Source organism: Pipistrellus hanaki (assembly GCF_964339955.1).
Source record: "Pipistrellus hanaki genome assembly, chromosome: 4".
In the NCBI taxonomy this organism is placed as follows: domain Eukaryota; kingdom Metazoa; phylum Chordata; class Mammalia; order Chiroptera; family Vespertilionidae; genus Pipistrellus; species Pipistrellus hanaki.
In genome coordinates this window covers 12,816,566-12,828,824 of record NC_140506.1, presented here as the reverse complement: position 1 = coordinate 12,828,824, position 12,259 = coordinate 12,816,566, and the positions used below count along the sequence as shown (strand labels likewise).

Sequence of the window (12,259 nt, the reverse complement as noted above, 5' to 3'; positions counted from 1 at the left end):
ACTTACTTTATAGGCTCAGAAACATACATGCAAACCATTGTGTAGTTCCAAAGTTCTGTTGTAGACATACGAAGACCTAATTCCTCAAGTGCCTAAAGGAGCAAGGGAGGATCCTTGCCTTATCAGGGGAGGGACTGCACAAAACAAGGTATCATATCACACTCGGTGGAGTAGAGAGAAAGCCCCTGTCTAGAACAAGGGTGAAGACTGAGCAGGGTGAGCGTAAGTGCTGGTCTGGGACTCCTTCTAGTACTCCTTCTAGAGATTTCAAGGTCTGGAAAGGACTGAACCTACAGATGGGTTGTATCCATAGAGTGGGGGTAGATGTAAAAAGGAGGTAGAATGTCCAGAAAGAAGAGAAGGTAAGTGGGCAACCTAACTGCAAGGAGCTGGTCATGGCTTTATTGACTAATTATCATATTGCCAGATCTAATGTGGAAGGGGCTATTGATCCTGACTCTAATTTTGGTGTGTTGACACCCCCTCTCCCCGACCCAACACACACACACACACACACACACACACACACACACACACACACACCAGGCAATTCTCTGAAATCACTTGGGTATCCTACAATTCAACTCAATCCCAGCTCTAGCTGGAGATAGTGTCAAATCCCACAGGTTAAGGTCTCAGTCCCAACAAGACTGCTCCCCACCTCAGCACCCCACTCCTTAGATGCCAATTGGAAGTTCAAGTTGTAGCCTGTGCTTCTGATCCATTGGCTATCGATTGGGGGTTCCAAAGACCCTCTTCCTGGGTTTGATTAATTTGTTAAAGCAGCTCACAGAACCCAGAGAAACATTTTACTTACTATATTACTAGTTTATTATAAAAGCATATAACTCAGGGATAGCCAGGTAGAAGAGATGCATAAGGCAAGGTATGGAGAAAGGGCAAGGAACTTCCATGCCCTTTCCAAAGCTTTACTCTCCCCAAATTTCTACATGGTCACAAACCAGGTAGCTCTTCAAATCACATCCTTTTGGGTTTTAATGAAGGCTTCATTTGATAGGGATGGTTGATTAAGTCCTTGGCCATTCATGATTGAACTCATTCTCTAGTCTGTCTCCCCTCCCTGGAGGTCATGGATTGGGACTGAAAATCCCAACCCTCTGATCACATGGTTGGTTCTTCTGGCAGCCAGTCTTCATCCTTAGAAGTTTTCCCAAATTTATCGCAATAACAGAACAAAAATATTGCTCTAATCACAGAAAAATTCCACGAATTTTAGAAATGAATTCCAAATATCTACTTTTTATAAACCACAATGTCATCAAGAATTTTGGGAAGACCTCTAACACGAGTGGGGAGATGCTACTGGATTTCTCACATCGTTGACTATTAAACTCTGCCAAAAGGAAAGAAAGTTGAGAAGGTGAGTCTTTCATAAAATGGATTGATGTATTATTGAACTGTAATGTCATCACCATTAACTTCTTGTTGCACAATAATTAAAACAACAACACACTGAATGCTAATCTAAGTGGTATTTGATGTTTGTAATTGGGCTCAGCGTTTATGTGTGATCTTCCAGCCATCACAATTCTTGCACTTGATCAACCATCTGTGCTTCTCAGAATGTTAAATCATATGGAGTTAAAATATGCACACTCAAAGTAGCTTGATCATTAAATTTCCTTTTTTGGCCCAACCTTTTACACAAACTGAAATAATGCTGTAGTAAATCGAGAAGCTGGTATGCACATTCTAGAACTTTCTGCCCATAGAATTTTGAAAATAGGTCTTGCCACATTTTAAGGGATATATGCCTTTTGGGGTTAATGAAGTTGTTATCGGTGGACACAGAGACATGTTTCTTCTAACAACTCTTTAAACATCCATTTGAGAAAAGCTAATTTTAAAAAGAGTGACATAAATATCCACAACCACCTTAGCAATGGTTTAGAGGAAAATGAATGAACATTTTGAAAAGGTGAAAACTAAAAAAAGCATTGAATATTTACTCCCTGCAATAAATTTCCCCAAATATTGGCTTCATTCAATAAATGATTGTTTTGAGAAATTTTAAGGGGGTTATATGTATCTATGACATTAAGAATTGAAAGAAGATAAACAGGATAAATAAAAAAGAAAAAGAAAAAAATGTTTAGCTATCCTTCTTTCAACACTACCAAGGAGAGATGTGGTTGAGATGAAACTAGAATGGAGTTGAACATGTTAATTAGTGTTGGCTGACATATTTCTCCTTTCGGCTGCTTAAACATTTCAAGCACAACCAATATATTGGTTGCTTGAATTTAATGTCCTTAAAATTGCCCTAAAGGTAAGCTAGGAGTTAACAAGAGGGAAGGATTTTATTGCACTTTTTCATGGTTTGCTTGCTTACAGAATTTCTATTCCAACATTTATTTATTTAAATTGTGCTTATGATATCTTTTTAGGTAGTGGTCAAGAGCTCCTAGAATTCCTTAGGACTAACTCTAACTTTCCCTCTGTGGGCTTTTTTGCAGACATTAGCTTTTCTATACTTAAAAAAAAAATACATTTTACTGATTTTTTACAGAGAGAAAGGTAGAGGGATAGAGTTAGGAACATTGATGAGAGAAACATTGATCAGCTGTCTCCTGCACCCTCCCCCCAGGGATATGCCAGCAACCAAGGTACATGCCCTTGACCAATATCGACCAAGGTACATGCCCCTGCGACCCTTCGGTCTGTAGGCCGACACTCTATACACTGAGCTAAACCAGCTAGGGCAACTTTTCTATGCTTTTGAGTTATACTCTTCCTTGGTTTGGATGCTCCTGGACACCCGGGTCTAGAGCACCTCACCAGCTCCTGGCTCTGTCCTGGCCCACTCAGCTGGGCACTCTATCCTCACTCCTGTCCAATTACTGGGAAGAGAAAGGGCCGTTCAGAGAAGGAAAAACGGAGAGAGATTTCTAAATATTTACACACACACACACACACACACACACACACACACTTACGCACACACATTTGTATTTCTCACTAATTCAGACAAAAGAATGAAAGTCAGCATGTAAAAAAAAAAGAAGCACAATGTTGATTACTTTTAAATATATACAGCAATTAGGCTCAGGATAGCAAAGCATTTCTTAGCAGAAGTCCCGAGGTAATCATATTTGACGAATATATAAGAATGCTTTCTAATTAACGTATCAATGATTTATGAATACATAGTTCTCTGGAGTGCTTGCAACTATTTGAAAACTGTAATTACTTTCAGAAGGATTCAACAGGCTAACTTGCTCCCCCTCCAGTAAATTTTGTGTACAAATTCATTTACGGAGCAAATTCCTTCTTCACAAACAATGAACAGACATACCATAGCCCAGCCCTTGTTTGTGTTATTACAAACCTTCAGCTTGTGGAGTTGAATTATGAATGAGACTTGTAGTGTCTTGAGGGGGTTCTATTCCCATGTTTCTCTAGGCTCACTGGGTTTCGCTAAAATCTCACCAGTCTTGCCCCTGTGAGCAAAACTAAAAGCCTGAACAATGGTTTTCTAAATAGTAGTAATGACAAGTGGCCTAAGATTTGGTTCATTTAAGTTTTTTAAATGAACTAAAGTGAAACATTATTTTTATTTAAGTCTTTATATATTGCTTAAGTCTTTCTCTTGAGGTCTAACTTTGTAATTGACTTACTGTTAAAAAGTTTTTCTGCACCACAGGCCAGATAACCTGGGCCCCCCAACTGATCAGCGGTGGGATCAATTGCAGGGCTCCGTGATCGATCGCCCCAAAAAGGTAGGCTCTGTCCACCTGGCCAGGGCTCCGAGATGGATCGCCCCCACAGAGGGAGGCCCAGGCTGCTTGCCGCAGTGCTGCCAGTGGGTAGCCTGGGCCTACCTGTGTGGGGCAATCATGGGGCAATGGCAGGGCCCCCGACCAATTGCATTGCACCCACCTTGGTTGGCCTGGCACCAGTGGGTGTCATAGCATGGTAGTGCAGATGGTCGTTCTGCTGTTCAGCTATTTGTTTGATTTGCATATTAAGCTTTTATTATTATAGATAATTTAAAAATTGAAAAGCATGATCCCATATAATAAAAGGCTAATATGCAAATTGTCCCCTCGGGAGTTTGACCAGGAGATCGGAAGTTTGATCATTCATTATGATGTTCAATGACCACCAGGGGGCGGTGTGAAACATGGTGGGTGACCAGTGGCAGCAGGGAGGCACAGAGGGAGCGAGGGAAGGAGGAAGTGGGGAGGCTGGGAGGTGGGGAACCTAATTGGCCCTGATCACGGGCCAGGCCTAGACACCCTACCTGTGTATGAATTTTGTGCACCAAGCCTCTAGTATACTTATAAAACAGCATGTGTCAAGGTTTATTTAATTCATTCATAGGAGAGCCAGCTAGTTTAAAATGCTGAGTATCATGCATGGAAGATAGCTGAGTTAAGAATGCAAAATCAGATATAAAACTGGCCAATGTTCTATGTGACAATAAAATGGTAACTTCTCTCAGACAGAAGTCATTTCACTTTCACTGGACAGAAATCTACCAGTTAAACTGTAATTTCTGAGTCTGCACTTTAAATCAGTGGTAATAATTCAAACACAGGTGCATTTCCCTGAAGAATTAAACAATCCCTGAGCATCCAGTTATTAAATGATTCTTCACTCCAAGATGGAAGGGTCACATGTGCTGGTTTCTTTTTTATTTCCAGTTTTCGAAAAAAAATTTCTTAACAGTTCCTTTTTTTCCTTTTTCTTTCTATAAATATCTCTAGCAGAAGGGATACTTTGGAATTGGCTGGCTCTGTTCTTGTGGAAAATTTGAAATACAACCTTGACACATGCTCTTTGCAATTTGGCCGAGAATATGCTTTAACAATTCCATGTTAAAAATTATTAGTAAGGTCATCCAAGTGCCAGAAAGCAGCTGTTCCTTTGATAGAGCATTGCATTTGGTTTTGATCATCTGAGCCCATACCTGAAGTTCTAAGCTAAAATACACAGCGGAGAAGCAATTTAAATAACAAGGAGCCCTTCATGCATTTATTTATACCATTTTTATTTCTCATAGTTTTTTTTTCTTCAAATATTCAATGAATTGGCCATGTGTTTCAAGCTATTGGTAGAAAATGTTGTTTTGATTAAAATGTAAACTCTTTTTTTGTGAAGCTTTATTATGTTATTAGAACATTGTAGATTGGCAAAAAATAAATGTAGTCTCTCTCTCTCTCTCTCTCTCTCTCTCTCTCTCTATATATATATATATATATATATATATATATATATATATATATATATTTTAAAGTTACCTGTTACATTTTACTAGTATTAGATATTGAGATCTATATACATTCTTTGCAGGTAATACCGTATATTCTCCATTCTTAAAATGTGGGGAGGAGCAAAAGTAGGTTTTCAGCCGTGAGTACACAAAACAGAGTTTATTCTTGCATTATTATTTATTTACTATATTATTTTCCACATGAACAACAGTAAGCCTACTTTTGTCCCACCCTCTATTTTGGTGAACTGTGATTCTATAAAGTACAACGGAAATGTCTTTTTTGTTTATTTTTTAGTACTCACCATTTCATTTAATCCTCTTGTGGCAATTTGATATTTTCTCAAATGATAAAAAAAGCATTCATCCTGCGTGCTGAGCTTTCTATGTTATACAATTTCATTTTGGTGTAAAATATATGTATTTCTAACATTTTGCAAATAATGGCGCCCTAGTGTTTGTTTTGCATCAGATTGCTGTTGAGTAACTGGTAACGGCTGAAAGGCCTTGAGAGCGAAGCTGAGGTTTCCTGAGGAAGAAGAAATGCTGCCTGTGGCTGCGGCTTCAGCTCCTGCCCAGGCGTTTCCATCTCTTCTCCTGACAGTCTGCCCTAAGGATTTCAGACCTCCAGCCCCACAATGCTGAAGCCACTTCCTTGAAATGGACTCCCTCCCCTCTCTGTACACACACACACACACACACACACACACACACCCTACTGGTTGCATTTTTCTAGTAGAACTCTGACTGCTAAACCTCTGAAACTAGTCAACAAGGCAAGGAACCAGCACTCAGCTCTCTCTTCCCTATGAAAAACCTCCTTTGGAAGAGCTTAACTTTTTAAAACTGGGCACCCACTGTGCTGCTTTTAATCTCTCCTTCCGTTCTCATGTAACTCCTCTATTTATTAGTATTTCCAAACTGAATGAGGTACAGCCTCATGCTAATGTTTTTAAGGCGACTTAAAGGATGGGGCAGTATCGAATGAATACTCCCCCCCCCCCCCAAAAAAAAAAAAAGGAAAAGAAAAAGAATGTCTTGAAAGGCTACAGGGCAGCTCAGAATAGCTCACGTTGGACAGTGAGGCTTGGAAAATGGCCAGGAGGATCTATCAGCAGCAGCCAGGCCAGGAACGGGTCATGCACCTGCCACATGAGCAGCCTGTTTGAAGAGGCTGCTGCCTCCAGGGCCGACTGCTGGACGCACAGCGCAGGAGGCCTCTGCAGCCATGACTGCCTGGGAAACTCAGGGCAGGGTCGCTGCTGCCACCCTCTGCCAGAGTGTCTTCTCTACCGGCCCGTGTTCAGGTCCCAGGTGGGTGCTTTGATCGGTCACATCTGAGGCACATGCTGGTGCCCTAGCAGTAAAGGGGTCTGGGAGAATATTTGGTACTTTTGTTTCTGCAGCAGAAGGAAGGCTCTGCTGCGTGGGAAGTCCTCCAGCTGTAGGATGGAGGTCACTCCAAAAGGACAAAGGTCCACCACAGTGCCTTCTGTGCCGCCCCTCTGTGGAAGCCAGCGTGATGGTGGCAGGAGCAGTCCTGCTGGAACACCTGGCTGAGACCAGTGGGGAAAGAGCTGAGGGAGACCAGGAGGGGCAGGCAGAGAAGTGTCTGGGGAGGGGCCCTAACACCGAGGCCTCCTGGACCATGGAGGAACCGAGGGAAAAGGGGCATCTGCCCAGAGTGGCCTGGTCTCCACCCACCACGGATCCCGAAAAGAGCATCTCTGAATGGCGCCTGTGGAGAGGAGCCGTCCCTGCAGCCCTTCTCATTACCATCACACAAAAGCATCCCAAGGCTGGCCGCCTGCCAGGCACCTGTTCAGCTTCTAGCAGGACGGACACCCACCTCTGCCCCAAGGCTTTGCTCAGTTCATCTTACTCCGTGGGATAGATATCCCTGTTCAGCATCCAAGGGCACCTGCAATCCCTCCTATCCCCTACCTCTGTGGACTTCCAGCCTCTAGAATTGGACTTCCAGCCTCTAGAATTGTAAGAAAAGTATTTCTGTTGTTTGTAAACCATGCAGCCCATGGCACTTGGTTTAGGCAGGACTGTACTAAACAGTCATGATATGGCCGTGTTTTATAATATGTTTCCAGAGCAGCGACAACTCCAGGCATCATGGTCTCTTTGCAGAAAGTCTGAAGGAGAGAGCTGAACCTGTCTTTTATGAAGAAAGTAAGTGCATTCCCAGGAGCCCTTGTAGACTGCCATTTGTGGCTCACCAGCCACAGCCATGCCGCATGGCCACCTACAACTGCAAGGGACCTGGGAAATATGTACCATTTCTTGCGTAAATATGAAAAACAGGCACAGAAGAATGAAATTGAAATGCTAGTGGGTTACCAACAACAGTGACTTCTTCCATTGTCAAATTTTATAATTTGAAGCAATATTGATTTGTGAACTGATCATTCCTTCACTGTCCATTGATGCTTGCTAGCTTACAATTTATGACAATAAAAATTTCCCCCCAAAATTATGGAAGTAAAACAGTTAATAAAATTCTATCAAACAATTTCTCTCCCCCACCTCTCTCTCTCTCTCTCTCTCTCTCTCTCTCTCTCTCTCTCTCTCTCTCTCTCTCTCTCTAGATATGAAACATGTATATCGCCCTTTGGAAAGTCTTAAGGCAAAGTTCCTGGGAACGTCACACGTGCCAATGCAGCTATTGCTCTGACAGGTAGACAGTATTTAAGAAATTACCTTTGTCTCCTCCAGGTTCAAACGGAAGGTTAGACATTTCCATTGAGTTCTAAGCTGACAAGGAAGCAAGGAGACGAACCTAAGACGGTCAGAAGATGTGCAAATCATAGCTGAAACATTGGGAATTCCATTTTGATTTGTTTCTCCTGGAGCTAGAGAGGCCTAAATTCCCACATTCAAACAAGTTCCAAACGCATGGACTTGGCGGATGCTAGAAGTCACATCCTGCCGAGAACTCACAAAATCCTGATAGGAAACAGTCAAGGAACGGCATCTGGGCTCAGGGCCCGAATGTGCTCTCTCCGGGCCAGCGCCCAAAGGGCTGCGGTGCAAGTGGCTACGGGCGGGCGGCGGCGCAGGGACCCTGGGAGGCGCCCTAGCGCCGGGAGTGGGAGGAGGGAGCCCGGTCCAGGCGGAGCATCGCTCGTCGCTAAGGCAACCACGCAAGCCGCCAACAGCCGCAGGAGCGGGACAACGTGCACAGCGAGGGGACCCGGGGCTCAGCGCGGGCGGAGGACGGCGACACCGGTGGGCCAAGCACCTGCCGGACCAACCCGTCCGGGGTCCCTGCGAAGCGCCGGAGCGCAGCGCCATGGACAAGCCGGTACTGTGCGCTCTGTCCCGGGTGGTCCCACCCCCGGCTCCCGTGCCCTGCAGCCCTCAGGGCGGGTGCGCAGCCGCTGGGCTGCTCCGTGGGGTCCCCGCGTTCCAGAATGGGTCGGGCTTCTTGTCTGGGATTCACCTTCAGGGCGTGACGGTTTGAGGAACTTGCAGGGCTAGAGTTGCTGGTTGCGGAGTTTTGCAGTTTTTATTTTATTTTTTTCATGTCATGTCCCTGGGCACCCACAAAAGTGCAAGAGTGTTGCCCTCAGTGGTCGGCAAACTCATGAGTCAGCAGAGCCAGATATCAACAGTGCAACGATTGAAATTTATTTTGAGAGTCAAAATTTTTAAACTTAAACTTCTTCCAACGGCACTTCTTCAAAATAGACTCTCCCAGGCCGTGGTATTTTGTGGAAGAGCCACACTCAAGGGGCCAAAGAGCTGCAGTTTGCTGACCACAGTGTGGTTCGGCTCAGTGGATAGAGCATCTGCCTGCGGACTGAAGGGTCCCAAGTTCGCTTCTGGTCAAGGGCACATGCCCGGGATGCTGTAGGAGGCAGCCAATTAGTGATTCTCTCTCATCATTGATGTTTCTACCACTCCTTCTCCCTTCCTCTCTGAAATCAATATATATATATATATATATATATATATATATATATATATATATATATATATATATGCAAAAGTGAGAGGACCTTTCTGTTCGGCTTGCTGGTTGCTCTTCCTCTGGCTGCAGAGAGGCCCCTGAGGTCAGTGAGGTGGACCCAAGCAGCCCATTGTCCTCTAGTGAGCATCAGAGAGATCCAGGTGGGGTGCAGGCTGCTTTTGTGTCAAGTTTGTTGGCCGTTTCTAGCTCTTGTTAGCCCTTGGGTTTGGACAAAAGCAAATGTTTAGTTCCCTTGGAGAGAGGGAGAGAGCCCCACGGGCAGTTTCCTTATCTTTTACATGTGCCTCCATGCACAACAGGCGAGAAACGCCTGGGAGCTTCTGAAAGCAGGGAAGTCAGCTTTCTCTTCATTTGATTTTGCTCTCACTCTCTTCTTAAAAATGAATATCGTGGAATGAAAATAAAAAAAAAATCCAGGTATTTGTTTCATTATTTACCTTCAAGGGACATTGTATATTGTATTTTTTCACTTAGCGACACTAGTTATAACTATATAACTATAGCTACAGTGATTATAGCAATCAATAAAGTATGCATGGTCAGGACTTAATAAAGGTAAATGTATATTTTGTTAAGAGCCATGTATATCGTTTGCATGAGTAATACTTCAACCTTTTCCCCATCTTTCTGCATATTCATCTTGCTCAAAATCTGCTGTTTTATTTTTGTGAACATCTTGTTAAGGTAGACCCAATAATGTCTTATTTTCATATAATTTATTTCATAAGTACTTGGAATTTCCAACATGTCTATTTTATGTTGCATTAAGGCAATTCTCATTAGTTCTTCTTAGCCTTTTTAGTGTCTTCTCCCCATTTTTGCCAACGATGATAGTGACCCGGAAATGACAGGTGGAGTTGCTACTTCTAATATCAGTAAGCCAGTGACAATTACTATGTCTTAATGTAAAACCCACATACTATATAACCCTACATACCTGTATCAAGTTTTTCCCTGTAAAGATGTAAAACATGGCTATTAACTTTATACCATGTTCTTATGTTTGTTAATTATGTTTGCTTTAAGATTTCAATACTATGTTCTTTTCTTGTTTTAAAATTTTTTAAAATTTATTTTGGAGAGGAAGGGAGAGGGAGAGAGAAACATCAGCAATGAGAGAGAATCATTGATCAGCTGCTTCCTGCATGCTCCATACTGGGGATTGAGCCCACAACCCAGGTATGTGCCCTAATTGAGAATTGAAACGGGACCTTCTGGTTCATGGTCAATGTTCCACCACTGAGCCATGTCAGCTGGGCTATACTCTTTTTTTTTTTTTTTTTTTTTTTTTTTTTTTTTTTACTTTGCTCTTGGTCTATTATTCAGGTTTAAGTTAAAGAACTTAAAATGATCAAATGTTTCTTGTTTAACTTCAGTAGGACATTAAATGTCTAGTGAATTTAATTGGTATGCCTCTTTTTACCTACAGAATTTGCAAACATAAAAATGCTGGGAACCAATTGCAGCATGTATTGTAATAATTACAAGAGTTTCACCAAAAGGTTGGTGAAGCTTGGGTGAGCCACATAGGTAGTTTAGGCTAAATGGCACTTCCCCCAAACTTGAAGATTGTTAGCTGCCAGACAGCTCAGGGCATTTTATTGCCTCCTGTTGGCCAAACACCTGAACAGCTGTAGGCTATTCCCCAAACTGATAATGCTTCTGTATTCTACCCTTTGAAACTCTATCCTTTGAAGTGTATTATCTCCACCTTGCCTTAGGACAAATTGTATTGAATAAAAGCATGGGTCCTTGGTCAAGGTAGGAGTCTTCTAGCCCCTTCAGCTGAAGATCCTCTGACCCACAATACCTTTCAAAATTATCTTTCATCCTTGGACTCCTCTTGAATCATCTATGCACAACCCCTTTTTCCAGAATGCTGAACCCTTTGTAAGGCTGGGAAAAGAACCCCGACATTATGATGCTGGAACGAGGGACACCAACATAAAAAAATAATTAAAGATAGTTTAATAGCATGGTAAAATGTTCACAATGATCATGAGAAAAATAGGTCACTAAAGTAATATTGTTCCAATTCAAAGAAAAGGTATGTAAATATATATAGAAAACAGAAGAAATAAAAGGACATACACTAAAACATTGATACTGAGCGGATTTTTTCTTTAATGATTTTCCATAATGAATATACATATGATAAATATATAAACAAAATATATTAATAATAAATTATAGACATATACATATAAATTTTGTAGTTACAAAAAATTATCCTATATAATAAAAGGCTAATATGCAAATTGTCCCCTTGGGCTTTCGACCAGCTGGGAGTTCCACTGCTTGCTATGATGTGTATTGACCACCAGGGGGCGGTGCAGAATGAAGGAAGGCCCTGGCTGGCAGCTGGAAGGCCCCCATCAGCCCTCATTGCCTGCTAGGTCTAGGGACTCTACCTGTGCACGAATTTTGTGCACTGGGCCTTTAGTAAAGAATAATATCCCCTAAACTTTTACACAACTTTCTTTTCCCAAGAAAAACCTAGCACCCTTTGGTAAATATTTTCTGGTGTGTGTGTGTGTGTGTGCGTGTGTGTGTGTGTTTTGTGTGCACTGGGTCACATCTTTATAAACTCTACTGTACAACTCATGTGTCTCCCAGTTAAGTGACCAGCCCTATTTTACATAAATTGGGAACAGAAGGAGGGGAATGGGCGTGCCCAGGTCAGGGTGAAGAGCAGCAAGAATGAAAGTATGTTTGCCATACAGCATCATCTTCCTAATCCTCGCCAACGACAGTTAATTTCCCTAATCCCAGGCTGATGTGGAAAGGATTTTAGCAGCCATATAATTTACCATCAATGCTGCAAATGTGCACTTCTGTGGTTACATTATTTAAGAAAAAAACCCCACAAAAACAAATACTGAAGCACACAGATCGTTGCATCTGGGAGCTGAGACCTATGCAGAACTCAAAATTCCCCAAGGAAGTCCGAGGACCCTGTTTTTCTCCCTGGTCTGCGGCCAGTGTCAGTATTAGAAAACGGCTGCTCTGAGGGGCGATATTTCGAGGAACTGGTTCCCGCT

At 42.5% G+C, this 12,259-nt stretch overlaps 1 protein-coding gene across 4 annotated transcripts in view; it reads left to right on the top strand.

Annotated features, from left to right (window-relative positions):
• DNAH5 (dynein axonemal heavy chain 5) overlaps positions 1-12,259 on the top strand; it is a 210,628-nt gene that overhangs the window by 7,810 nt on the left and 190,559 nt on the right. For 2 of the 4 annotated variants that reach the window (XM_084881712.1, XM_084881711.1), the window contains exon 1: positions 8,306-8,549. The exons of 1 other annotated variant lie outside the window; for it this stretch is intronic. In XM_084881712.1, the coding sequence (XP_084737838.1) occupies positions 8,538-8,549 (12 nt within the window). In that variant the 5' untranslated portion in view covers positions 8,306-8,537. Of the gene's footprint in view, positions 1-8,305; positions 8,550-12,259 lie in introns of those variants that run through there. One more of the 4 variants, XM_084881710.1, reaches the window with a different exon arrangement.